General features: G+C 37.3%; 3 protein-coding genes and 1 pseudogene across 3 annotated transcripts; 2 read left to right on the top strand and 2 right to left on the bottom strand.

The window, feature by feature from the left end:
- Positions 1–112: 112 nt before the first annotated feature.
- LOC106419693 (fe(2+) transport protein 1-like) lies at positions 113–1,477 on the bottom strand. Its single transcript, XM_013860502.3, has 3 exons — positions 851–1,477; positions 627–776; positions 113–541 (listed from the first exon to the last, which is right to left on the bottom strand). Exons 1-3 carry the CDS (start codon positions 1,430–1,432, stop codon positions 236–238), a joined length of 1,038 nt encoding a protein of 345 aa, XP_013715956.1. The 5' UTR covers positions 1,433–1,477; the 3' UTR covers positions 113–235.
- A 13,051-nt stretch (positions 1,478–14,528) lies between these two features.
- On the bottom strand, positions 14,529–16,109 carry LOC106419700 (fe(2+) transport protein 2). Its single transcript, XM_013860510.3, has 3 exons — positions 15,377–16,109; positions 15,131–15,280; positions 14,529–15,043 (listed from the first exon to the last, which is right to left on the bottom strand). The coding sequence occupies exons 1-3, from the start codon at positions 15,962–15,964 to the stop codon at positions 14,738–14,740; spliced, it is 1,044 nt and encodes a 347-aa protein (XP_013715964.1). The 5' UTR covers positions 15,965–16,109; the 3' UTR covers positions 14,529–14,737.
- Positions 16,110–16,285: 176 nt separating this feature from the next.
- On the top strand, positions 16,286–19,280 carry LOC106419671 (annotated as a pseudogene).
- A 218-nt stretch (positions 19,281–19,498) lies between these two features.
- Positions 19,499–24,791, top strand: LOC106378776 (F-box/kelch-repeat protein At4g19930-like). The gene has a single exon (XM_013818855.2). The coding sequence runs from the start codon at positions 19,967–19,969 to the stop codon at positions 21,224–21,226; it is 1,260 nt and encodes a 419-aa protein (XP_013674309.2). The 5' UTR covers positions 19,499–19,966; the 3' UTR covers positions 21,227–24,791.
- The last annotated feature ends 2,997 nt before the right edge of the window (positions 24,792–27,788 follow it).

The raw sequence follows: 27,788 nt of genomic DNA, 5'->3' as shown, positions 1-27,788 counted from the left end.
GATTCAGTGTAATGTGATATTTTTATTTTTCAATAGCTTATGTACTTTAAGCAAAAAAAATATACTATGACCCTGGTGAACATTTTTCCTGCCTCCGCCACTGTAGATACCACGTAAATATATCTTGTAAAAGGGAAAACACGATAAAGAGTCGGGCTTAAACCTAATAAGGTTTTGAGTTCCACAACGAAATCCACATGACTTCAAATTCTGCAGTACTATCCGAGGAAGTCCTTTAAGCCCATTTGGCAATGACGGACATGCCGCCGCACCCTAGAAGAGCCGCGATGAAACACTTGATCTGCATCTTGACGCTACCTTGAAGCTTTGGTCCCATGAACTCGGCCGCAAGAAGGTCGACAAGCGCCATGTAGATGAGCAATCCGGCCGAGCATGCATCGAGCAATCCAACAGTGATCAATGCACTTGGGCTATTGTCTCTGTAAACGGTCGAAAGAGCTATCCCTAACGCTATTCCAAATGGTGTTGTTATCGCAAAAAAGAACGCCATGAGAAACTTTTTCATGTTCGTATACTCAGCCTGAATACATTAACATTTTATTATTTACAATTTAACATTTTGACAGGAGATAAAAAATTTTTTAATCATAAATAGTTCTATATACCTGGAGAATGCAACCACCAAGACCCATGCCTTCGAACATTTGATGGAAGCAAAGAGCTGCGATGAGTCCTTTAATGGTGCAAATGTCACTTGTTGCTCCTAGAGATAGTCCAATGACTACAGAGTGAACAATGATTCCAAGTTCCAGTACCTACGTATTCATACCATTTAGATTTGGTTATGTATCATTTAAACTGCTAACACTGACTACTTAAGTGTACTAACCATAGCAATGACTCGATATCGCAAGAGTTGTGCACTCCCGGAATCGCCATCTTTTGTTGGTAAGGTAACGTCATTTCCGGGGCCGTGACCATGACCATGGGGTACGATCCCAGCTGCATGCTTGCTAGTGTATAGGCTCGTAGCCATGGAATCAATGACAAGAGTAATAAGACCTGACAGCATAGCTAGAAACCCTGAGAAAGGAAATTTGTGCCATGGGTTTTCTTCAAGGCATAGTGAAGACAACATCTCGAAAGAATCAGGCAAAACGTGCATGAAACCAGTTCCAAGGATAATCCCTGAAGCGAAACATTTAACGATAGTGAAAATGTTCCCGTCGGGTTGAAGGAACGTCACGTTCCGGCTAAAGAGAGGTAATCCAACACCAATCATGCTTGCGATGAGGATTGCGGCGATTGCTATGACTTTGAGAGGCAATGCTTTAGCCTTGTTGACGCATGGGTTCGCTGACTCGCTTGCGCAGTCTTCCGGCGCCGTTGAAGTGGCCGGAGTGATTGTAAAAGAGACAAAGATGAGTACGAGGAAGACTGTTTTGATGAGAACTGTTGGAGTTGAAGCCATCTTTGTTTTCTCTTGGAGTTTTGTGTGTTTGGATTGTTTTAAGGTGCTTTGGAATTACTAGATGAGTCAAGTTATATAATAATGTGTGCCTGTTGTTTTCATGCCATTTGTTGTCATTGATGATGAAGATTAGTTGCTATGTGGAGTGTGAAAACAAATTAATCAATATTTCAAAAGGGGATACTTACCAAGAAACTTATAAAATGTATATATTGAGATGCAATACTTTTTGTTTTTGAGTCCTTTGAAGTCTGAAGCCCTATTTACAAGTTCAAGACTATACCATATAGTTTACAAGATTTATATAAAAGCTGTAGATTTACTAATGCTTATCAGATATTGAGTTTTACAAATAATAAAACTGCAGGTATAAATATATATATATATATATATATATATATATATATATACATACACATATACGTAGGATATACTAACGAGAATTCTTAAAAAATTGTAAGATTTAATATTACTTTTTAAAATTTAGTTATAGGTCTCTCAAGCTAACCCCATTCTTACAGTTTCCCAAAATATGTGTAACATAATATTTATATCTATGTTAGCCACTTGCTTAAATAACGAAAGTTCAAGCATTTACGTGAAAAGATAATATAGTAATTTTGTGGGTAAAATCTCTCTTCTTGTCGTCGTACCTTTTTATTTTTTATTATATTTTTTTTTTTTTTTGCTAAATTGTAAATATTATTCCAAAGGAACAAAGGTTTGGTTACAATCAGATTGAACCAGATTCTGCTAACAAGCTGGTTTGTTCGTAGATGCCGCAAAAAAGATAAAAAACATCTATGAAACAGAAAAGTAACATCAAGCTTACCAATAATGGTTTTCTTGACATTCACAACACAATAGAACAAGCAAAGACAATGCAACTCAAATCCAAGCGCTTCTTGTTGCTTCAGAGAAGAGACAAGAGTAAAACTAAGAGGCAAAATGCACGAACTCTCACCCAGAGGTGGCTCCAAGAGGCTTCAACGGAGGCGACAGGCAACGGCTCCGGTACACCATAGGAGGAGGACGTCGAGCAAAGAAACCCAAAGCTAACTCGGTGATAGACCAAAGCACAAACCCGACGTTTCCTCGCAGGAGATGAAGAACTGATTCAGTCAAGCGCAGGCGGTATAATAAGCTCCCTCCGGCCACGCGACACAACAGAGCAGAGGAAACATCAAGTGTAAACACTCGGCTTCGCCGGAGCTAGGAAATCGAGGATGAAGTACAGAAGGAGATCGAGAATCTCCTCAACAACAGGTGAGGCAACAGGTTAGCGAGGTCACCATCTTAAGCCGACGACACGGTTGCAGCGGGTTGTCCTCAGGACCCTGTGAACCGGAATCAGAAAGCAAGAAGAGGGACTTCGCAGAGTCACCTGTGAGACACCAGGCTATCTTTACTTGAAACTAAAAAAAGAGGTCCTCTGAATCGGTGAGCCTAAACACCGCCATCACTCCAAACAGAGGAAGAGAAGCTCTACAGAGCCTTGAGAGACAGACCACTAAAGGTCGTACGGGTACAAGCCAAACCGAAAAGGGGAAGAGGAGGCAGCGACGCTACACCATCCTTACCGGCGGGACGAGGTCAGATCTGACCCAGATCTGCTCCGATTTGACGAGAAGGGCTGCAGTCGAAGGCTCCTTAGACTCCCCGACGGAACTACACCTCGTCAGCGCTCCAGAGGCAACACACACACACGAGTGGCTCCTATTTAGATTCACCGAGAATCGGCAAAAATCCAGAGACAACCGACAAAGAGGAGGAGTAAACGGAGAGGAGACTAAGGGGAAAGGCTTGGGTAACGGTACGGGACGGTGAGGGGTGGCGACCGGAGCAGGAGCATCCGGCCACCGAGATAGTTGAGTTGAGAAGAGCGGCGGCTAGGTTAAAGAAGGTTTTAGGGAGAGACCCTAGAGAGAATATTTTCTCTCTCTCTCTTGCGCCAAAATGTAAGAAGATCCCTTTACCTTTTTATTTTTAATTAGCTTGATTTTTTTTTCTGCTTAATAGGATTGGTTGTAACAAGCATGTGTAGTTTTTTGTATTCATCAAACAAATCTGTGTTCGTATATAATTTTCGGGAAATTGTTCTTTAAGCAAATATAATTATAATTAATGGAAGAATGTTTTTAGAGATGATGACCAGAAAAAAAATGTTTTTAGAGATGAGCTCATGTGCATGGAATTATTGTTTATAGCGCTCGTGTAACCGACTAATACGCAATTATTCGGGTTCACCATAAAAATGGGTTATACAATACCCGAATAGGGCCCATCCGCAGGTGTAGCCTCTGGAGCTGCATCTGCTTCACTTCTGGACCAAAATAACCAGCAATCCAAAAACTGAATCATACTTTGATATATTTAAATGGTTTTTAGTAATGTGCATCTAAATTCGAATCACATATTCAAATCCATCGACTGAAGAGGGGAATTCCATAACCGCAATTTTCATGCCGTCTGTCGAGCGGTGGAAGTCAACCCCATGCGTCTTTTAGATAGTTCTGCAACTTCTGTTCGTCAACTCTCCGAAACGTTACTCTAATCCTTTATTTAAGTTTAGCTGACTAAGCAGATACGTATTAATTGTGACTCAGGTTTATATCTACCTATACGATTGCGACGAGCACAAAATAACACGTGACGAGCTCGTGCTCAGTGCATGCATGGTTGCAGTCGAATCATCCAGACATACATTCATCACAGTATGAAAGTAAATTCCTTGTTTCATAGCTTGAATTTTCAATATATTGCATGTATCATTATTAATTAAGTTTACTCATAACAACGGTAGAATGATTTTTTATTTGAACTATATATCTGCAGGGTTTAATTTATTAACAACCCATAAATTAACTTTCTTAAAACTCTGAAAATAGTAACTCTGCCTTCTATATTATTAGAACTGAAGTATGCATTGGAATTGTTTTGAAACATGAATAGTAGTATAAATGAGAATTGTTTGAAAACATTAATAGCAATATAAAAAGAAGTATAATATATTTTTAATAATTTCATTAATATAATTACAAAAATTATTTTTTCATATTTCACCTAGTTTCACAATTTATTTAATTATATTAACTCAACAATACACCACATTATTAATTTTATTACCATAATAATAATAGTACAGATTTTTATTTATTAGTTAATCAATATTAAGTTTGTGTCAATTATAAAATAAAAAATGTAAAATAATTGGATTTTGCATATGGTTAGGGGTGTCAAAATGGGTCAAATGGGTCAACCCAACCCAAAACCCAAATGGGTTTACTGTTAATGGGTCATGGGTCAACCCAACCCATTTATTAAATAGGTTGGGTTGATCCATGACCCATTAAATTAAATAGGTTAGATGGGTTAATGGTTGACCCATCGACCCAATATCTTTATAATAAATTATTTTTAAGTTAAGACCAAGTTGATCAAAATGATAAAATGTTTTTTGTGGTTTAGCGGAAAATTGCATTTTTGCGGGAAAGTGAGTTTTCCCAGTTTTGGCGGAAAAATGCATTTTAGCGGTTTTGGCAGGAAAATATGTTTTGCGGTTTTGGCGGGAAAATGCGTTTTTGCGGTTTTGGCGGAAAAATGCGTTTTTGGCGGGAAAATGGGTTTTTGCGGTTTTGGCGAGAAAATACGTTTTTGCGGTTTTGGCGGGAAAATGCGTTTTTGCGGTTTTGGCGGGAAAATGGGTTTTTGTGGTTTTTGCGGGAAAATGCATTTTTGCGGTTTTGGCGGAAAAATGCGTTTTTGCGGTTTTGGCGGGAAAATGAGTTTTTGCAGTTTTGGTGGAAAAATGCGTTTTTGCGGTTTTGGCGGTAAAATGGGTTTTGCGGTTTTGGCGGTAAAATGGGGTTTTTGCGGTTTTGGCGGGAAAATGCGTTTTTGCAGTTTTGGCGGGAAAATGGGTTTATGCGGTTTTGGCGGAAAAATGCGTTTTTTGCGGGAAAATTAGTTTTTCAGTTTTGGCGGGAAATTGCGTTTTTGCGGGAAAACGAGTTTTGCAGTTTTGGCAGGAAAACTTATTTTGTAGTTTTTGCAGGAAAACACGTTTTGGCGGAAAAACGTATTTTGCGGTTTTGGCGGGAAACGCATTTTACCACCGAATAAATGATTGGACTTTAGAGAAACTCATGATTTTCTAATTTTATCAAACTTTAGAATTGAGTTTACTCATGGTTTTTTTTAATTGAAAACAAAATGGGTCAGAGTTGACTCAACCCAATAAACCCATTAACTTGTTAACCTCTTAACTTGTTAACCCATTAACCTGTTAACCCATTAACTTTTTAACCCATTAACCCATTGGATCAAAAATAAACAGTTCATTTGGGTTAATGGATCAAATTGGGTTGGATCAACCCATGAGTCATGACCCATTTTGACACCCCTACATATGGTTAAACGTTCGGTTTAGTTTGTTTTACTAAAAAAATTATTTTAGTTTCAATCGGTGGAAAATTAAGTAGCCAAAAACATAATCAAAAACATGCTTTTGTGAATAAAATAATAACTTAAATAAAAATAATAAAAATATATTATATTTATTATCACTTAATTTTCCACTCCATATAAGTATTTTACTAAATAATTTTGTTTCTTCTATTTCACTTGATTTAACCAAACACATAGAAAGTATCCTTTTTATTAGTTTATAAAATTAGTTAGGCATGAACATTGGCTATCCATTTAGGTACAAATTGTTTCTTTCGGGTATCATTGTTTTTTGAAATTAAGCATCGTTTGAATATTATAAATTTATATGTGGGTTTTGAGTTGGGTTCTTCTAGGTTTGGATGAGTTCGGTCTTAATGTATATAAACCTAAAAATATCTAAATAAAAAAATGTATCTGAAACGGGTTTGAATATTTGTACCAAAATAACCGTATTACCTGATTCGGTTTAGGTCTTTTGAATACACTTAGTTATATTACAACACATCTAAAACATATAACACTAATTATAAAAAATAAATATCAATGTATAAAAATGTAAGTGCGTGGATCAATCTCTAGTTTATAATTAAAAAAATGGCTGATTTATGTACAATTTTCATGTAATATTAGGACTGTTTTGAATAACTATGACATGAAAAAATCAAAACACAAGATTAAACTGATGAAATTAGAGCATTTCCAATATACCATTCCATTTTGTTACTTTGAAATAGAACTCTAAAATGAAGTAGAAAATAGAATAGATTATTTTTACTTCAAATTCTATTTTGGCATATGAAATGGAGTTGAAGATTCTCTTATGGCTTATAGCCAAAGAAAAAAGGCAAACAAACCAATGAGGTAGGTGGAAAGTTACTGCAAACTTTTACATGTATATAAGTCTCAGACTTGATGTCAAAAGAAAAAAAATGTCTCAGACAGCACAAGACATCATTCGCAGAATAGATCGCACAATGCAAAACCGACTATTTTCACTCTTCCAGCCTTCGGACAAGAGCACTGATTCAGTGATTCTCACTCTTCTTGAATTCTGTTCAGTTACATGCCTTCTTTTCTTTGAATTATTTCTCAAAGGTTGTGTTCCTTTTTTTCTTTTGGTTTAAAGTTTCTTTGCCCTAATTAACACATCTCTTCTTTATGTCTGTAAATGTTTTAACTTCTAACGGAGACACAATCAACACTCGAAAAAGCCTATACTATGAAAAAGGGAATCTATTTTGTATTAATTTTATACTGATTAGATTGATTGTCATGAAAATAAGCATGAAAATCATAGCAAAGGAAAATAAATTTATTTATATTATCCTGTAATACTGGTCATTCTCATACCGAGTATGTATCTAATTTCCCCATTATTAAAGTCATGCCTCCTTATATGTCAACTTCGGAAAATTTCTGTTTTGTCATTTCGATTTTTTGGGTCAAAGGATAAATAAAGAAGTAAAGAAATCAAAATTGGGTTTATAATATCGTTTAATTGTCGCTTTAGTTTCCACGTTTTCATATGGTTGGACAAGCACGAAGCACTACGTGCCAAACTCATATATACTCCACCAACGTGACAAAATCCCTATATCTCGTTTCGGAAACTGTTAAATAAATTAATGTAAATATTTCAATATTTGGCAAGTATATTACTTTTTGGCTAGTTTAATAAGAATACAATATATATTTAGATAAACCCATATATTTCTTTAAAATCTCTAATAATTATTATACTGTGATACATAACATAACTCATATGTTTTTTTTTTGAACTGGACAAAACCCATATGTTATAATGTTCTCAATTAATATATAAAGAAAAGTATATAATTTTACAAAAGATAATGCTAAAACTATATTAAGTCGCTGTAACACCGTGTTCAAAATTCATTTACATATCCTTGAAATGAATAGTACAAGATGATAAAAGAATGAAATGGCTCAGTTCGTCAGCTCAAGAAGACGATGATGAGGATGATCGAAGCTAGAATGCGAAGAGAAAACGAAGAATCGATCGAAGAAGAAAGAGGAATCACAGAGAGAGCTGGAAGCATTGCTCTGATACCATATTAGTGAAACATAATCCAAAAGATATCGTCAAACTGTTTCTGATTCCTCATCACAATCAAGTGTACATTACATGGTATATATACCCTTGAATCAGAGTAAACCAAAATACAATCTAACATAAATAATGTATCGAACCAGTCTAAACCGGTTCTCTAATATAATTGATACTAGAGACTCAAAATTTACAAATATTCCAGTTGGCATAACTTATATAGTCTATTCTTCAGTCATTCCATTTACCGTGTTCTCTGAAAAAAATGAAGTGGAATGAACTACATATATGCAATTTGATTAATTACTATGTATTTTATTGTAGTTTATAGGGCACAATGGATAAGTTCAAATATATATATATATATTTTTGGTAAAAAGGATAAGCTCAAATATGTACATAAGTAATCCGATAAATATATAAATATATAGATGATTCTCGTGTATCCAATCTGACAGAATATGGTTAGAGACTTAAGAGGTCATTTTAAAGAAATGTAAGACATACAATTTTATGTGCTTTAGTTTGTTATTAATGAGTTTATGCTATTTTTAGAGTACCCTATCCGTGGCCCTATATGTGTTTGTTAATGTTGGTAGTTGTCATGAATACTGTGTAATTTAATTTTAAGCCAATAAAATTCTAATATGAGATATAGCATTAATCCGTATAGCTTTGATATCCATGGCACTGTAGTTTCAGAATTCAGACCTAATTTATAACTACCACTGATGATTAATAAGCAAAACCCAATAATATCCAAAGAAGAATAAATCCCAGATTCTTACAAAAACATTTACAAGGTCATATGTAATTATTACTAGATTCTTATCTGCGTTACTCAGATTATATATATATATATATATATTTTTTTTTTTTGACATCTGCAGACTTATACGGACTCTATGAACCAAAATGGTAGATATTGATTCATGTGAATGACAATTATATTTTGATTATTTAATTTGAATTTTTATATTTTTTATATTTTAAATTATTTGATTTTTAATATTTTTTATAATCAAAGAAAACTATATTTTAATTAATTTTTATTTAAAATATTGAAAGTTTATGATAAACAATATATTAAACATATCATTTTATTTTTATTATATATAATTTTTTTATATATAATATTTGTGACAATAAAGTGAAAAAATATTTTTAAAATGTTAAATATATTAATTCTTGAACACATGAAAAGTAAACTAATACAAATTGCAAAAATTTATTATAGATGTTGATGAATTCAATCATTACAGTATGGGTAAACTAATTCTTTTCATTCATTCAAAAAAAAAAAAGAATTCAATCATCCACATATGAATGAAGATGAGGTATGGGTAAATTTGTTTTATGAGAAACAATACATCCATTACAGTGTGGAGAAGAAATTATTATCATTTAGTTTTTTTTGAACTTAGTTATTATTTAGAGTTACTTCAACAGATTCAAACATGAGATAATGAGGAGAAGAAAAAATTGAAACTTGTAAAGAGAAACCGTATAAACTGTGTAAATGTTTGAATAATTGATAAGTATGTCGTATTGGTTAAATTTGGTTAATATTTTCAAAGGAATTATAGTTTAATTTTACCAAAAGAAATATAGTTTATGTTAGCGATAGTTATGGGATAATGTTGGATAGAATATACGATACTTGGAGAGTAAGTTAGTTGTTATACGATAAGCACGAGTATATCTCGGATAAGAGAAGATCTATTATGTTGAGATCACATTGTATTGAGTATATATGTACATTCTACGTGATCAATAACACACAGAACATTCTCAACTCTTTCTTCCTTAGTTTACATGGTATCAGAGCCTTTCTGAAAAAGATCTTTTATAAGGAAACGTTGAGAACAAAATCATGTCTAAAGATATTGTCAAATCCGCAAGTAGCGAACCCGACCGTATGTCACCATACTTTCTTGCTCCGTCTGATAACCCAGGAGTGTCCATCTCCCCAGTCTTGTTGACTGGAGAGAACTATGGTGAGTGGTCGTCTGAATTGGAGAACGCGCTCCGTGCGAAGCGCAAGTTCGGTTTCATTGACGGTACACTGAAAATGCCGAGTGAGACTGAACAGCCAGCTGAAGCAGAGATGTGGAAGACGGTGAATTCCATGATTGTTGGATGGATGAGAGCGTCCATATCCCCTGCGGTCAGATCTACCGTGACGTTCACGCCTGACGCTTGCAAGATGTGGGGTGATTTAAGAAAGAGATTCTCGGTTGGAAACGCAGTGCGTGTGCACCAACTGAGATCCGAATTGTCGGCGTGCAAGCAAGGTGGTGCCTCTGTGATGGACTACTTTGGCCGTCTTGTTTTGAAGTGGGAAGAGCTGCTCAACTACAAGCCTCTTCCTAAGTGTACGTGCGGAGCTGCCGATAAAATAGTCGCAGAATATGAGGAAGAGAAGGTGCACACATTTCTGATGGGACTTGACGATGCGCGCTTTGGTAACGTGTGCACTAACATCATCGGAATGGAGCCACTACCGGATCTCGACTCAGTGTATCAGAGAGTGGTGAGGGAGGAGAGACGTCTCTCATCGTCTCGCACTGAAGGGAAGCAAGACGCAGTGGGTTTCTTGTCACAAGCTGAAACTAGTCCTATGGAGAATGCGACGATGAATGGTCTAGCTGGTCGCAATCGTGGAGGCTCAGTGGTGTGCTCTCACTGTGGGCGTTCTGGGCATGACAAGAAGGATTGCTGGCAACTTATTGGCTTTCCGGACTGGTGGACAGAACGTAATCAAGGAGGAGGTCGAGGCAAAGGAAGAGGACGAGGTCGTGGTCAGCAGCCTCGCTCTAACGTAGCTCAAGCAGCAACAGGGTCTGGAGTTCCGGGTCTATCAGCTGAGCAGTGGGCATCATTGGCTGCCCTACTTGAGCAACAAAAACCGACACCTATTTCTGACAAGCTAAATGGTAAGCGACAAACGGGTGAAGTGATCCTTGACACCGGAGCATCTCATCATATGACCGGTGATCTCGGTCTGCTCACCGAAACCGTGGATATAGTGTACTGTCCCGTTAGCTTTGCTGATGGGAGCCAAGTAAAGGCATCCAAGAGCGGTTTATTGCGACTTTCTGATAAGCTTACATTAAGAAATGTTTTGTTTGTTCCTAACTTGAACTGCACGTTGCTGTCGGTCGCAAAACTGATCAAGCAGACTGGTTGTCTGGCTGTGTTTACTGACACTCTTTGTGTGTTGCAGGACCGTTTTACGAGGACCCTGATTGGAGCCGGTGAAGAACGAGGTGGAGTTTATGTTTATCGGGATGTTACTTTGGCACGAGGTTATAGAGTTAAAGCTGCTGAAGACAAGACAATGTGGCATCGGAGATTAGGACATCCCGCCTTTGGTGTTTTAGGACATTTGCCTTTTGTTTCTGGTGTTTTAGATAATAAGGAGAAGTTTGGTGGTTGTGAGATTTGTTTTAAATCCAAACAAACCCGTGGGGTGTTTTCTGAAAGTTTTAATAAAGCCTCTGTTGCATTTGAGTTGATTCATGTCGATCTTTGGGGTCCTTACCGTGAGCCATCCTCTTGCGGTTCTGTTTATTTTCTTACCATTGTCGACGACTATTCCCGAGCTGTGTGGATTCATCTGCTTCTTGAGAATCAGAGGTTAAGACGATCTTGCCAAACTTCTGCGCATTGGTTCAAAGACAGTTCGGGAAATCTGTTCAGAAGGTCAGGAGTGACAACGGGACTGAGTTCATGTGTCTCTCGAAGTACTTCTCAGCGAACGGTATCATTCATCAAACTTCGTGTGTGTCAACCCCACAGCAGAACGGTAGGGTCGAACGTAAACATCGCCATATACTGAACGTCTCGCGATCGTTGATGTTTCAAGCCAATCTTCCTATCAAATTTTGGGGAGAATGTGTCCTTGCAGCGGCACACGTGATTAACAGGACACCATCCAGTTTACTACACGGGAAGACGCCATATGAGTGCTTGTTTGGCAAGTCTCCATCGTATGATGAGATCAAGGTTTTCGGGTGCTTGTGCTTTGCTCACAAGGCTTCTCGTGACAAGGACAAGTTCAAAGAGAGGAGTAGAAGGTGTGCTTTCGTTGGATATCCTTTTGGGAAACGAGGTTGGAAGCTGTATGACTTGGAAAGTCACGAGTTTTTTGTCTCTCGTGACGTAGTATTCAATGAGGATTCTTTTCCGTTTGACATGGACACTGTTGTCTCTTCTACAGACCCTGCTCCGTCAGTTCCTCTTGGTATGGAGGAGATATACAGTGAAACCCCGGCTGAGGAGTTAAGGGGGAGTGATGGTGATGTTGACATAGCTCCCGCTGCCGTTGTTGAAGCTCCCGCAGCAGCAGTAACTGAGACAGAAGCTGAAGCTCCTGCAGCAGTAGTGACAGAGGTTAGCGATAGTTCTCAAGAGGAACAACTAGGGAGAGGACATCGAGTCTCACAACCTTCTGTCAGGCTTAAAGACTATGTTGCGTATAACTCGCAATGTCTTGATAAACATAACGCCACTCTCGTTCCACCAGCCACTCCATCACGGTCTTCGACGGTCCAAGGTACGTCCTCATATCCTATCTCAGCGTATGTCACCGATGCACTATTCTCTGAGAAACATCAAGTGTTCCTTGCAGCTATATCTTCAGAAATAGAGCCACGAAACTTCAAAGAAGCGATGCTAGATCCACGCTTTAGAGAGGCAATGTCGGCTGAAGTAGTAGCTCTTGAAGAACAGAGGACATGGGATGTGACAAGCTTGCCTAAGGGAAAGAAGGCACTGGCATGTATGTGGATCTATAAGTACAAGTTCAATGCCGATGGTACGGTGGAAAGACCCAAGGCCAGGCTAGTCGTGTGTGGAAACAGGCAAGTAGAAGGACATGATTACTACGAGACCTTCGCGCCGGTAGCAAAGTTAACCACGGTTCGTACGTTGCTGGAAGTGGCCGCTGCTAAGAACTGGGAGGTACACCAGATGGATGTGCACAATGCCTTCCTACATGGAGATCTTGAAGAAGAGGTTTACATGAAAATGCCTCCTGGGTTCCAAAAGGGTGAAGAGGGCAAGGTGTGTCGCTTGAGAAAGTCCTTGTACGGACTGAAACAGGCGCCACGCTGCTGGTTTGCGAAGCTGACAAGTGCGTTGAAGAGATTTGGCTTCAAGCAATCCTACTCTGACTACTCTCTCTTCACTTACGTTAAGGGAGACAGATCGCTGCGTGTTCTTGTATATGTGGATGACTTGATCATAGCCGGCAATGATTTGAAGATGGTGACGAAGTTTAAAGACTACCTAAGTGAATGCTTCAAGATGAAAGACTTGGGCAAAGCAAAATATTTTCTTGGCATTGAGATTGCAAGAGGACCACAAGGGATGTTCTTGACTCAGAGGAAATATGCTTTAGATATAGTCGCTGAGGCAGGCCTGCTTGGCTGCAAGCCGGTGGCAACTCCAATGGAACAGAATCACAAGCTCTTGTCGGATAAAGGAGAGTTCTATAAGAATCCAGCAAGGTTTCGACGGTTTGTCGGTAAACTTGTCTATTTGGTCATAACAAGGCCAGAGCTGAGCTATGCGGTTCATGTGCTCTCGCAGGTCATGCAACATCCAAGAGAAGCACACTGGGATGCAGTGGTTCGAGTAATACGATATCTGAAGGGGACACCTGGTCAAGGCATTATGCTGAAAGCCGTAAGTGACCTACGTCTTCGTGTGTTCTGCGATGCAGATTGGGCGGCTTGTCCGAAGTCTCGGCGTTCACTGTCGTCTTTCATCGTGTTGTTAGGTACATCTCCCATCTCCTGGAAGACAAAGAAACAAGATACGGTGTCTCACTCCTCGGCTGAAGCAGAGTACAGGTCCATGGCAGTGGCGTTACGAGAGCTTAAGTGGCTCAAGCGACTTCTGAAAGACTTGGGTGTTGAACACACTTCGCCAATGCAGATGTTCTGTGACAGCAAGTCAGCATTGTACATCGCAGCAAATCCTGTATTTCATGAGCGTACGAAACACATCGAAGCTGACTGTCACAGTGTTAGAGATGCAGTTCAAGACAAGTCAACCGTGACGCGGCATGTACGCACAACAGAGCAGTTAGCAGACATCATGACCAAGGCGTTGGGAGCACCTGCTTTTCACTATCTGCTGTCCAAGTTGGGTGTTGAGAACCTCCATGCACCAACTTGAGGGGGAGTGTTAGCGATAGTTATGGGATAATGTTGGATAGAATATACGATACTTGGAGAGTAAGTTAGTTGTTATACGATAAGCACGAGTATATCTCGGATAAGAGAAGATCTATTATGTTGAGATCACATTGTATTGAGTATATATGTACATTCTACGTGATCAATAACACACAGAACATTCTCAACTCTTTCTTCCTTAGTTTACAGTTTACACAGTCAACGATTCAAATACGAAGTTATTTTTGTGAATAGGTCCAGACAGAAGAATCAAATTTAAGAATATACTTTGTTTTTTAAACAGAAGTTATATTGTATAAGCTATAATAAGGAATGTTATAATTACTCTAAAGAATTGTGAATATATCCAAATTAAAATGACAACATTTTTAAGTAAATAAAAAGTAGGACTCTATTAATAGAGTAGATTTCAAACTCTTACAATGCCATATTGCCATGTCAATAATCAATATGTCAATATACAAATAAAATGTATGGAATAAAATTAAAAACTACACCCTCAAATGTACAGAGGCGAATCATTTTCACCTTGAATGTATATAATGAATCAAATAATTGATTAATTATGTTAATTAGAGTGTTTTAAGCCCACTTGGCGACGACAGACATTACGGCGCAGCCGAGCAAAGCAGCCGCAAAGCACTTGATCTGAAGCTTGATGCTACCTTGGAGCATTGATCCCATGAACTCGGTAGCCAGAAGGTCGACGAGGGCCATGTAGATGAGCATTCCCGCCGAGCAAGCATTTAACAGCCCAATCGTTATCAACGCCGTTGGACTGTTATCTCTATAGATACTTGACAATGCGATCCCAAGAAAGATACCACTAGGTGTTGTTCCAGCGAAAAAGAATGCCATCAAGAACTTCTTCACATTTCTAAAATCTGCCTGTTTCACATAAATTGTGTACATATATATGAAGATAAATCTCTAACTAATAATTTGAGATAAGAGAATATGAATGTATATTTGTACCTGGAGGATGCAGCCACCGAGACCTATGCCTTCGAACAGGTGATGGAAGCAAAGAGCTATTATGAGTCCTTTAATGGTGCATGCATCATTAGTTGCTCCTAGAGATAGTCCAATGACCATGGAATGAAATAAAATCCCAAGCTCCAATACCTATCCATGAATTTCATAATTTGGTTCAAGATATATATCAAAGTATTATTTTATTTAAAATGTAACGTCGCTCAAATTATTTTCATTTACACTAACCATAGCAATGACACGGTACCGTAGAAGTTGTGGATCAGAAGATCCATTATCTTTAGTTGCTAGCACAACACCATAACCGTGGCTAGTGTGAGTCGCCTTCTCTTGATCAATGCCATACTCTTCAGGCCCTTGTCCGACTGTGTTTTTGACGGTATAAAGGCTGGTGGTAACGGAGTCAATGGCTAGAGTGACTAGACCGGACACCATAGCGACAAATCCCGCAAAAGGAAACTTATGCCACGGATCATCATTAAGACATTTTGATGACAACATCTCGAAAGAGTCAGGCAAAACGTGCATGAAACCAGTTCCTAGGATGATTCCGGAAGAAAAACACTTCAAGATCATGAAACCGTTGCCGTCAGGATGGATGAAAGAAATGTAACGGCTGAAAAGAGGAGTCATTACACCTATCAAGCTTGTCGTGAGGATAGCTACAATGGCTACGATTTTGAGTGGTAAAGCCTTAGATTTGTTGATGCACGGATTCTCCGAGCCGAGGTCGCAATCTTTCGGGGCGGTTGAGATCGCCGGAGATACGGTGAATGTGAATAGGATGAGGAGAATGTAGACGAGTTTGGTAGCCATTAGAATATAGTATTGATGTTTGATGAAATCAATGTTTTGTCTTTTGGTTGGTTTATATAGGCATATCTGCCGGCCTATTATCGGTGCTGGTATGGGAAGTCACTGATAAATAATGGGCTAAATCAATAAAAGAAAAAAAAAGGATTACACTAGCTAGAGAATCAAATTCCTGATTTTATTGACAGTGTGTGTACATTGTTAGATACAAAAGGTTTTGAATTGTATTACACATTATCTTATTCTTGTTTAATAGGGTGGAGGGTGTGGATCATGCCGAAACCATACACGTAGTTTAGTACTCTTATAAGGGGAAAATGTCTTGTGTTATATATATATCATCGTCAAAATAAAATAATGCACACATTGCTAAGTTAAACAAATTATTAAGAAACTATAATATAATAATAATAATAATAATAATAAAAAGAGAAAACTTGATTGGCCCATCTATTAATATTGGGCTATATTGCTTATTTGCTTTATCTACAGGCCCATATAGTGTGTTTCTTTCAGGGTACACTCAGAATAATTGCACTTGCCAACATATGTGAAATATGTACATAGAATGTGTATTTCCGATAAGAATAACTCACTAACCGATCACACCGGTTATTTTGTCAGTGCGTTACTACTAACTGAACTCGACAATGCCAATGTGTGATGATATTTGCCAAATAGTGGAATATAACTTTGTTCCTTAGTCTGATACATCAAACCGAAAATATATTTTCATCTTGGTTAAGATACATATTATCTACAAGTTTAATACATCAGTGTACGTTTTTTCAAAAAAAAAGTTTGATAATATCTGAAAACTCTTTTATAGGCTTATATAATATTATCTATTACATTGCTTTTTTAATGTAGTGAAAACAATGTTATATTAGTTTGATCATCATTCAAGGGATGTTATTGTTCAATTTATTTGGTTTGTTCTTTTAGCAATCACATCTGTTTTGTTTATTTCCTCTGTTCTGTATTGTTTGTTCCCTTGCCACAACACTGCAGGCCAACTCCAACAACACTGCAATACACCAAAATAGTGTCTGATTTGATGTTTTCTTTTTCTAATCCAACTACATATTTAACTGCATTTTAGTGTGATTATCTTTTTGCTACAATACCACGCTATATTTAGTGTGACACTGTAGCGAGAAGTTTTTTTTTGGTCATAACTATTTATTTATGTATTGTTTAATTATATAATTTATATTTGACTACATTTGATTTGTAGTTTTAGTTTCCAAGTGTAAATGTAAATCCCCCTCGACTTGATAAGATATCTCTGGGTTTGTGTTCTTCCTTGATGATCTTAAACATGTCTCTAGTTGTTTTTTGCTGATTATTTAATTAATTTTCCTCTTTAGTTAATGTAATAATTGAGGGGTTTGGTTGGTTTCAGTGGGTGAACAAATCAAGCTGTATCTTTTGTTATTGTCTGAATGAATTTTATTTATGCTGATCTGTTGGTGTAAGATTAGCTGTTATGCTGATCTGTAATGTAAAGTTCATGTCTTTTTCATGTTCTCTCTCTAGGTTTGAGGTTGGATGATGTCCACAAGGTTTGGCTCTTGCTGGGCTTCCTTGGTTTGTTGCTAAGTAAAGAAAGTTTGTACCTTTTTGTAGCCAAATATGGAGAATCAAAAGGTTTCTTGTCATGATGATGAGCTGTCGTTGAATCACATAGTAGATGAGGAAGATTTTAGAAGCTGTTGTGGTGATGAACAACTATGGTTAAAGGAAACTGATGATAATACAGCCAAAGTGGAGAAAAGAGATGAACTTGATGATGAGTTCTCTGTGAAGTTGTTCTTCAACGGAGTCTCAATAACCGAGAGAGGAGATTCAAGTTCCGTGTTGTGTGAAGAGGTCAGGAGAAGATTTTTGAGTTGATTCAGGTCCAGAAGAAGCTGGACTTTTATGCTCAAGACTCTGTAGCTAACTACTTAGCTTTACTCGATGGTCTTACAGTAGCTTTAGAGAACAATCTCCACTCTGTGGTTGCTGTAGCCTGTAACTGACTCAGAGCTGCTTTATAATCAGGCAAGTCCTCTTTTCAAAATGGTTTCATTATCTCTCTTTTGTTAGCTTTGTTTGTTTTATATCAAATGGCTTTTGCAGATAACCAATAAGGAGAAGCTTGAGACCCCTATCTTTGTAGCTCTGAGAGAAAGGGTGTTGGAGAAAACAAGTAGCCTTGATGGGTTTGTTCTAAAGCTTGCTCCTTTATGTGATCTTGACCAAGCTCTTACCCTTGCTCGAGTAGCGGTTGGGATTTGTAATGTTGATGTTGTGGGTAATAAACAAGGTGAGAACTGCTCCATCTGCTGAGAAGACCGTCGAGCCGAGATAATGCTAACATTGAAATGCACTCACAAGTTCTGTTCTCATTGCATGAAAACATATGTCCAAGGGAGAGTAGAGTCTTCAGAAGTTCCCATCAGGTGTCCTCAAGTTCAATGCAACAATCATCTCTCTGCCTCAGAATGCAAATTGTTTCTTCCTGTCGCATCTTTCAGATCATTCGAGGAAGCGAAAATGCGCTGTGAAGAGTTTCAGATTCTTCCTGTTGATGATATCACATTGCATCGGTTGGCTAGGTATAAGAGGTGGAGACGGTGTCACCAGTGCCGTGTAATGGTCGAGCTTGCTCAAGGCTGCAACCACATGACTTGCAGGTAAAGACATTACATTACATTCCACAGAATGTTTCTCATATCAATGTTGAAAACCTCTCTTTGTGTTTTTGTTGCAGGTGTGGGCATGGGTTTTGCTACTGTTGTGGAGGAGAGTACAGAGAAGGACAACAGAGTTGCACTTGTGATTTTTGGGATGATGAAAAAGAAGAAGAATATCAAGAAAACACAATCCAAGAACTTGAGCAATGGCCTTGGGACGCATTCAGCTCAATGCCAAGTGTAATGGATGCTTACTCAGAGCAAGAAAGATCTCAGCTTGCTCTGATCCAAAGGTTCTTAGCGGGTGGTGGGTTTATATCAGTGATCACCATACTTTTTATCAGTCCCCGCCGCCGCAGCCTCCATGTAGAGAGTCATCGTATGTTGAAGCAGCCATGAAAGATATACACCAGCTACCTTGGCTGGAGAGGTTTGTGTCGGTTATAAGTGATGATTACTATGAAGAGTACATTAATAGCCAGTGAAAGTGGAGTAGAATGATGATGGGGTTGAGAGGAGGTCTAAAGAGAGTCTCTCGCCCTCCAAAAGAAATTGTTGGAGTTTTAGTTTCTTGATGAACTCCAAGAAATGACTTTGTATGAAACTGTTTGCAATTATATATAAAAAGAATTTGATCACTTTACAAATCTTGCAAGAAAGATTAATGTTCTTGCTGATTTATTTATGGTATTTATTTACTTGACATAATCAGATGTGGGTTAAAGAAAAATTCCTATATAGATGTTTCCAGTTTGGATTGTCTGCAATGGAGCCATCATCATCTATGAGCTTCACATCTTCTCACTTATCTAATCCTTCCCCTCTTGTCGTTAACAATGAAGCTGATCAAAGTCGGAGCTGCTTAATGTTTTTGCTCTAGCTAATTTGTATATGTACTCAGGTATTAATGGAAAGAGAATTGAAATATATGTGCATCCTGGCATCAAGCAAGCCATTAGCTTCTTAAGAGAGAATACAATTTAAACAAAATATTAGAAGTCCATTGTGATTTGTTCTATTTGGCGGTTGCAAAGCCATTATCGGTTAACTTTTAATAATTAATTTTTTGGTAAAATTATCTCTTGGTTTCTTGAGAGAATATCTCTTTTGTTAAAATTCTAGTTATGTTTGCATTCTTGCGAATCAAGTAATTGATATCTGTGAGTATTTTACTATTTGCAAAGCAAACCACGTTTTAATAATAAGTTCCTAGTTCCTAATTCAAAAAGAAAAAGGATGTTTCTCGGGTTTAAATTAGATACCAAAAAAAACACATAATCAGTGTTTTCTATCACAAACAATATTGCGTGATACTAAAAAAAATATGGTTTTTTCTTTTGACCTAGCAGTCATCTTACAAGGAGACACAAAAAGAACGAAGAGGAGATCGAAGGTAATAAGAAGAAGAAGACGTAGAGACATATGTAAGAGCCATGAACCGTTACTGGAGATTCCTTTTGATCTCGTGATAGAGATTTTCACGAGACTCCCTCCCAAATCTCTAATGAGGTTCAAAGCAGTCTCAAAGCTCTGGTCATCCATTGTTTGTTCCCAATATTTCACCAACCTTTCATCATCGCCACGTATATACATGTGGTTGGGCTTCGACGAAGAAAAGATATTAGTATCATCGTCTTCTTCTCCTGACTTGGACAGTTCCTTTGTAATTGACCAAGATTTGACAATCTCAGCGATGAAAGGCTACTCGGTATCTCACGTTTATCGCGGGTTGATGTGCTTTACAAATGGCACAAATGCACAAATTTTTAACACAACCACTAGGCAACTTGTTGTCTTGCCTGAGATAGAAGAATCCAACATTATAGCTGAAGAGTACAAGTTTAGGAAGGTCATATACCGTATCGGACACGACCCAGTTCATGATCAATATAAAGTGGTTTGCATAGTTTCAACACACAATGTTCGAAGGATGGAGCATTGGGTCTTCACACTAGGAGGAGGTGTGTCTAGACAATGGAGAAAGATACCAAGTCCATGTCCACAACATAGTCCTTTCACACAAGGATTGACAATGAATGGGCGTATGTATTACCTAGGTTTGGTTCCTGATTTGCTTTCTCCTGTGTTTGTGAGATTCGATATTAGTTCTGAAAAAATCAGCGTGCTCCAAAATGTTGAAGATGCCTTTTGGTGTCGGTATTATTATACTGAGATTATAGAATACGATGGAAAACTAGCTATTTTAGATTATTCCGATCTTGTAAAAGACGGTGTGATGGAACTATGGGTGAGGGAAGATGAAGAGAAGAATAGTTGGTCAAGGAAGACTTTGGTGTTGCATCCTTCTCATATGAATATGGTCAAAATGCATATAGTCCACAACATGAGTTTGAGGGTACAAGGTACAACTAGAAACGGTGACGTTATCTTGGTTCCTCAACATATTACTGGACCCGACGACCAGTTTATCGTTTTACCTCAAGTTACAACTCTTTTCTACGTGTTTCTTTACAATCTACAAAAGAATCATTTGAGAAAAGTTTACATAAAATCCAACCGCTACAACACCAAAAGATGGGACGTTGTTGGATTTGACGACATTGAGAACTTCATGTCTCTCTAATTGCTTCTGTGGATATATATGTTTATATGTTTCTGCAATCATTTTATTTAATTTTGTTTGGATGTTTTTCTCAACTATAGTTTTTCTTATGAAACGCAGCACATTTTTGTGTCATTAATAAAGCGTTATCGATGTTTGATGCTTCTAAGAACATATTTATTCATAGTTCACAACTTAGGATATCTCACAAAACCAATGAAAACAATTGTATTTAAATGGGAAAATCCATAAATTAAAACACCCCAATTAAATTTCATTTAAGTTTTTTAATGCCCAATTTTTTTACTATGGAGTCTAGTATTTTTTTTCATTTTAATACACCAACTTCTTTTTAAAAGAAAACACTAAGTTTAAAAATTGTGATTATTTTAATACTCAAATCAAACCTTATGATTGATCAAGTTTGATAATTTAAATATAAAATCTAAACGATAGTAGAAGTCCATTCTGACTTATTTTATTCAGAGGATGCAAAGCCATAAATCCGGTTAATTTTTATTGGAAAAATTTTTTTATGCCAAAAAAATGTCATTGCTCAGGAACCCCGCCAAACGACTCCCACCGTGAAGGACACCGGGAAGACGGGCGATCAAGCACACCTTGTTGAGGGAAAGTTTCACGTCTGGCCTGCTTCCGTGAGATGAGATTCCCACCTGAAAGTTGATCAAGCCATCATCAAACAACAAGATGGAGTGTGCTCCAAGAAACACATTGTATTTTCACTATCGTTCAATCATGGACAATAAATTAATCAAACAAATTTAATACCACATGAAAACAAATCAGTCAATGCGTAAGGAAGAGGAATCTATTTTCATCAATAAATCATGAGCAATTAATTACTTCAAAGTTTCAAAAACGATTCATAGAACTCATACAGATCAGATCATCATCATCATCATCAGATTCCTAACTAAGCAGCTACACTAACTACACTGCACACCTCTCTCATATACACGAGACATGGTTCACATAAGTATCTTCTCTTCTGAGAGTGGCCAAACGCTCCAATCACCACCTGCTATCGCTGGATCGAGCTCAAGCTTGCTCTCGGTAACCCGCTCGGCCAAGTAGCTATTGATCAAATGTATTATCAAGTATCTATTATTTTTTTATTAGAAGACTATGTTTCAAACTAAAATTAAAATTTTAAATGAAGAGGAAGCCAATCTAGTTTCTTATGTGTTTTTCTTGTGCATTTGATTTCTCTTGTTTGTCTCTAAAGTATTCTTTCATTTCGTTAACATTAGTTTTCGCATCTTCATTTTAAAGAGTTATTATATAAAAAATGTTAGGCCTTCAAACTGTAAGAAAGATATCAAATTTAGAATATTTTATGGTTTAAATTTTAGGACTAGCCTTGTTTTTCATATTATCTTGTTACACATCCATATATCTGAAAACAATAGTTATTAACTAGACAAATTCAGTTGTAAGCTATGAATTTTCATAAGCCAAAAATTCAATTTCGTTTGGAAGTGGAAACCACGAAGATTAATTACATGGAGAAGTCAATTAGACATAGTTGAAATTAACTATCCTTAAAGTGATAAAATAAAAATCTTTTGCCAGTCTATACATCATATAGTCCTAACAATCAGTTAAGAGAAAATTAATCCTAACAATTAATATAACCGTACCAAACTCAATAAACCTTAAAGCTTGAATTACTTCTTATTATATGAGACTTGACTTCTTCACATTTTGGAATACAATTTCATAAATTATTCTAGATAGTTTTATAATTGAGATACTTTTTTTTATATATATCTAACTACATCAATTTCATACAAAAGACTTAAACCCAGGTCATTTAGGTTTTTCACCAGATAAATAGCCAATCAAATGAAAAAAAATGTTAATGCTTTTAGAATCCTAATCATGAACTCACATATAACAAATGTTAATGATAAGTCATAACAATAAAAAGAAATTTCATAGAAATTAAGATCAATCCTTAATTTCATGTAATAGTCTGACTTTTGACACACTTATTCTATTACTCTGTACTATCTTATTAACAAAGAACACGTGCCCATCATTACTATTTTATGTTTCTGACATTTGCACCTTGCAGCAGTTTCAACAACATTCCCTTATAAATCCATAAACTATCTTCCTTTGTTTCTTCATCTCTTCTTCCTTCTCTTTCTCTTTCGACTTTCAGCTTGTCTACATCTTTGTTTACCGAAAAAATCAGAGATTTTAAGCCATGATAATTGTGTATTTCTCGCTACCATTAGTTATCCCTTGATGTCGACCCATGTAGAAGCATCCTACACAACCAGCGATGACTTTACGTCATATTCATGTTGTTCCTAGCCATCGCTGGTTGTGTAGGATGTTTCTACCGTTATTCATCTTTATGTAGTTGGAGGTGGAGGAGGGACAGAGGAGTCTGAGGTTTTCGACCTAAAGTCTCAGACTTGGAATCCATTGCCTAGCCTTAGTGAAGACAACGACTACCCTGAGGTTCAGCTTCGTAGAGGAGAGCTATTGGCCACCACAAGTAATCATAAAAAGTATGTGTTTGACCCCAAACAAGGAACATGGAAGGAACATCCAGGGTTTTCTTATACTAGGAATGGACCTTGGTGCGTTATAGACAATGTAAAGTTTAGTGTTTTTAAAGCAAGCTTATGTGGTATGAGTGTGGACACTGGTTCAGTGTTAAGGGTTTGAAAGATGTGTGTACCAAGCCTCATGTTAACCACCATACAACAATTCTGTTAGCTAACCATGGTTGTGGAAGTATCCTAGTTTTATGGGACGAGCTACATTCACTCGAGTTTCAGTGGCCGGGAAAATGCGGAAACATGTCTGCAAAAACAAGAGAATTGGTGTGCGGTGATCAAGTTGAAGAAGTGCTTCTTCGGATTACAGTTAGAGATTTGGGAGAGGTTGTAAGTTTGAATGCTGTGCTTACAGTCCCCAGATCATTTAAGTTATTAAGCTGTATTACCCTTTAATTTACTTTCATCTTTTTGTTTACATTGGTTTTATAGTGAATTTTGGATATTTTATTACGTAGTAGATAGGCCTTACGTGCCTTCTTTCAGTATGTTCATGGACATAATATTTCCGTAGCCAAAGGCTTTCTTGATAACCAAGCAAATTAGGTACTTAATAGCATATGGACAAGTACAGGTTACACTTGGATATACAAACTAGCATAGACCTTTTTAACATGTTGACTTTTTCTACATTTAAATAACTCAAACCTCTTAACTTGGATAGACAAGGCTTTGTGATGTTTGACGGCTAGGTTGTTCTCCTCTGTATCTGGAATAGGCTCCTAGACAAATTCTTGAGCCAAAAAAAGAAATTTCCTGGTAACAATAAAAAGAAGAGTGATGTTGGGGGAAATAATGTGAGAAGAGTTAACTTGGAGCAGGAGGTTAAAATTGATCATACCTTAACTGAGGTGTCTATTCTATTAAAACTAAATTACAAAATAATACTTATTTTTATTTCGTTTTTACAGATTTTTTAACTAATTCTAACTACTTCATTTGTTGTCTTTTATAATTAAATTGATAGCATTTATTACAAAGTATAAAGCATAACTTACTTATCTTTAAGTGCGCATTTTCCTTTTTTTTTTTTTTTTCCCCAAATTGTTTTTATTAATAGATGGGCCAAGCCCAGGGCCGAAGCCCAAAGATAACAGAATTTAAACAAAACCCACGAAACGGGCCAGAAGACATAAACAAACAATGGGCCAAGCCCAGGAAATACACGACGGCCACACGGCCAAACAACTAGAAACCGGGCCGTTCGCCCTAGACACTACCGCCGGAGCTCCGAACCTGCAGAGCCTCCGCACGTACACACACGTTCACCGCCGTACTGTCTTCACGCCGGAGGGTTCATCAGATAACCGAGAACGCCTCCGACTTTGGACCACCAGAAACGCTGGACAGTCGAACCGAGAACCGCATAAACTTCTTCTAAAAACTTCATCGCCGTCGCCGGAGAGCTTAAACTGATATCTCATCGTCGGCGACCCACGAACCCCTCACAGATTACAAGAACCAAACCGCCTCTACTAACCTCGATCTAATCTACTCCGCAAAGTCTTCACGCCAGAGAATTTCACCGCCACATCACGGCTTCTCCGACTTTGAACCACCTCAAACACTGGACATGCGAAACGAGAACCACCACTTTCTCCCTTTAAACCCTCGTCACCACCACCGGAGGGCTTCATCGACTACCGAGAAAGCCAACCGCCGTGACCCAAACTCTAACTTTAACCCTAGAAAAAACCCGATCCAAAATCAGATCACAAACCGCTCCAGAAAAGTCCAAAGACCTGGACCCACTTTAGCCGACAGCGCAAGACATAGGGAGTCTTCACCCTCCGGCGACAAACTCGGCGACGGCGAAGCTGCCAAAGCCTTCGTCTCCCGATAACAGAACCGACGTCGACGAGGCTGACTCAGCCTCCGTCTCTCGGAGATAAACCACAAACTGGACAAAACGGACAGCTTCCCCGCGCCAACCTCAACGTGACCGCGCCGTTACTCCAGAACGAGAACCACCGTGGGTGCTTGTTTCAGAGCTAAGGCAAGGCGGAGAGGAGAGGAGGCGAGCTAGAAACGAGAACCACGAGCTTGATTGGTCACACAAAGGAGCTCCGGCGACGGCACGCACGCTCACGCGCCGTCCGTCGCCGGAAAAAAACTAGATCTACTTTATCTCTCCTTCAGTCGTGAAAGCGTTTTTTGTATTATCAAGAATTATTTTTTTCCTTTTTCCTTTTTCTAACTATTTCATTAATTGTATTATCAAGAATTATTTTCCTTTTTCTATTTCTAACTATTTCATTAATTGTATTATCAAGAATTATTTTTTTGGAGACTATGTTTTAGACTATAATTAAAATTATAATTGAAGAGGATTACAATCTAGTTTCTTGATGTGAAGATTGTGCATATGATTTATCTTGTTTGCCTCTCATATTATTCTTTCATGTTTATTAAACATTCATCTTCTCATCTTCATTTTAAAACTTATCATATATAAATGTTATGCCTTCAAATTGTAAGGAAAAAAATTTAAAATTTACTTAAAAATATTTATGGATTTTAAATTTTAAGACCGGCCATGTTTTCGATATCCAAAAACAATAGTTATTAACAAGACCCCAAAACTCGGTAAGTTAGTTTGAAAGTGGAAACCACGAAGCTTATATGGAGAAGTCAATTAGACATGGTGGAAAATAAACTATATTTAAGTAATGCCAGCCTATACATATGAAATAATCATACAATATAGTCGTAACAATCAGTTTCAAAAAAAAGTCCTAACAAATAATACAACTGTACCAAACTCAATAAATTTTAAAGCAATTGACTTGTTATATGAGACACTTGACTTCTTCACATTTTGGCATATAGTTTCAGAAACTATTTTAAAATTAGTTCAGAAATTATTCTAAATAATTTTAAAATCAAGATACTTTTTTATATCTAACTATATCAATTTCATACAATAGAATTAAACTCCAGTTAAGGTTTTTTCACTAGATAATAACCAACCAAATGAACAAATGTTAATACTTAAAAAAATCCTAAGATTCTCATGGACTCAAATATAACAAATGTTAATGATTAAGTCAAAACAATAAAATGACTTTCATAGAATTTAGATCAATCTTTAATTTCATGTGCTCATCTGACTTTTGATGCACATATTATGTAACTCTGTACTATCTTATTAACAAAGAACACTTGCCAGTCATTACTATTTTATGTTTCGTCTGACATTTGCAGTTTCCAACAGCTTCAACAACATTCCCTTATAAATCCATAAACTCACTTCCTTTGTTTAACTACAAAACCAGAGATTTTTAAGCCATGATCATTGTGTATTTCTCGCTACCATTGTTCATATTCATGGTGTTTCTAGCCGTTGCTGGTTGTGTAGGATGCTTCTACATGGGTCGACATCAAGGGATAACTAATGTTGGTGGACCAGCAATGCCTACGGCTTACCCGACTGCACAACAAGCTAACCAAGGTTACAATACCGGAGCTCAGCCTTACCCTCCATCTTCGTATGCTGTCTAGTCATATTGTGTTCCATGGCTGTTATAAAGTTACCCAAGACCCAAATTGTTGTCTTTATTTTCGTGTATTTTATTGGTGTTGTGTTTTAACTTACATTTTGATGATAACTTCAGTTTGTATCATTCAAGTATTTCCGGCCATTATATTTTCTTTGTCAATGTTCCAACACAACAACTACCTTTTGCTTCAACCCCAAAGGTTCCATCTATATAACATGCAAGTGTTCTTTTCCTCCAGAACACAAAATCGTGGCCCCATATATCTCTTTGTTTATAATCACCGAAGAAATTTTATCATCTTTATGGGAAGTTCCGCGTTGAAAATTTTAGGTCGAATACATTAAAAGTACGAGGTCTTCGACTTTCCTTGTATGAGTATAAAAATTGAAGGCTACGATACATATGAGCATCATGACAAACAACACGTATTGAAAGTTGAAACTTACCCAAAATTCACAATGCTGTGATGTCGGAAAATTCTTGGGAAGA

The sequence above is a fragment of the Brassica napus genome, chromosome A3 (genome assembly GCF_020379485.1).
Source record: "Brassica napus cultivar Da-Ae chromosome A3, Da-Ae, whole genome shotgun sequence".
Classification (NCBI taxonomy): Eukaryota; Viridiplantae; Streptophyta; class Magnoliopsida; order Brassicales; family Brassicaceae; genus Brassica; species Brassica napus.
This window is presented reverse-complemented; position numbering and strand designations above follow the sequence as displayed.

Coding starts and splice junctions, on each gene's coding strand:
- LOC106419693 (XM_013860502.3), bottom strand. CDS start 1,432: ATGGCTTCAACTCCAACAGTTCTCATCAAAACAGTCTTCCTCGTACTC. Junction 777..850: donor GATATCGAGTCATTGCTATG/GTTAGTACACTT, acceptor ATGAATACGTAG/GTACTGGAACTTGGAATCAT. Junction 542..626: donor TTGGTGGTTGCATTCTCCAG/GTATATAGAACT, acceptor TAATGTATTCAG/GCTGAGTATACGAACATGAA.
- LOC106419700 (XM_013860510.3), bottom strand. CDS start 15,964: ATGGCTACCAAACTCGTCTACATTCTCCTCATCCTATTCACATTCACC. Junction 15,281..15,376: donor GGTACCGTGTCATTGCTATG/GTTAGTGTAAAT, acceptor ATTCATGGATAG/GTATTGGAGCTTGGGATTTT. Junction 15,044..15,130: donor TCGGTGGCTGCATCCTCCAG/GTACAAATATAC, acceptor TATGTGAAACAG/GCAGATTTTAGAAATGTGAA.
- LOC106378776 (XM_013818855.2), top strand. CDS start 19,967: ATGGTTTTTTCTTTTGACCTAGCAGTCATCTTACAAGGAGACACAAAA.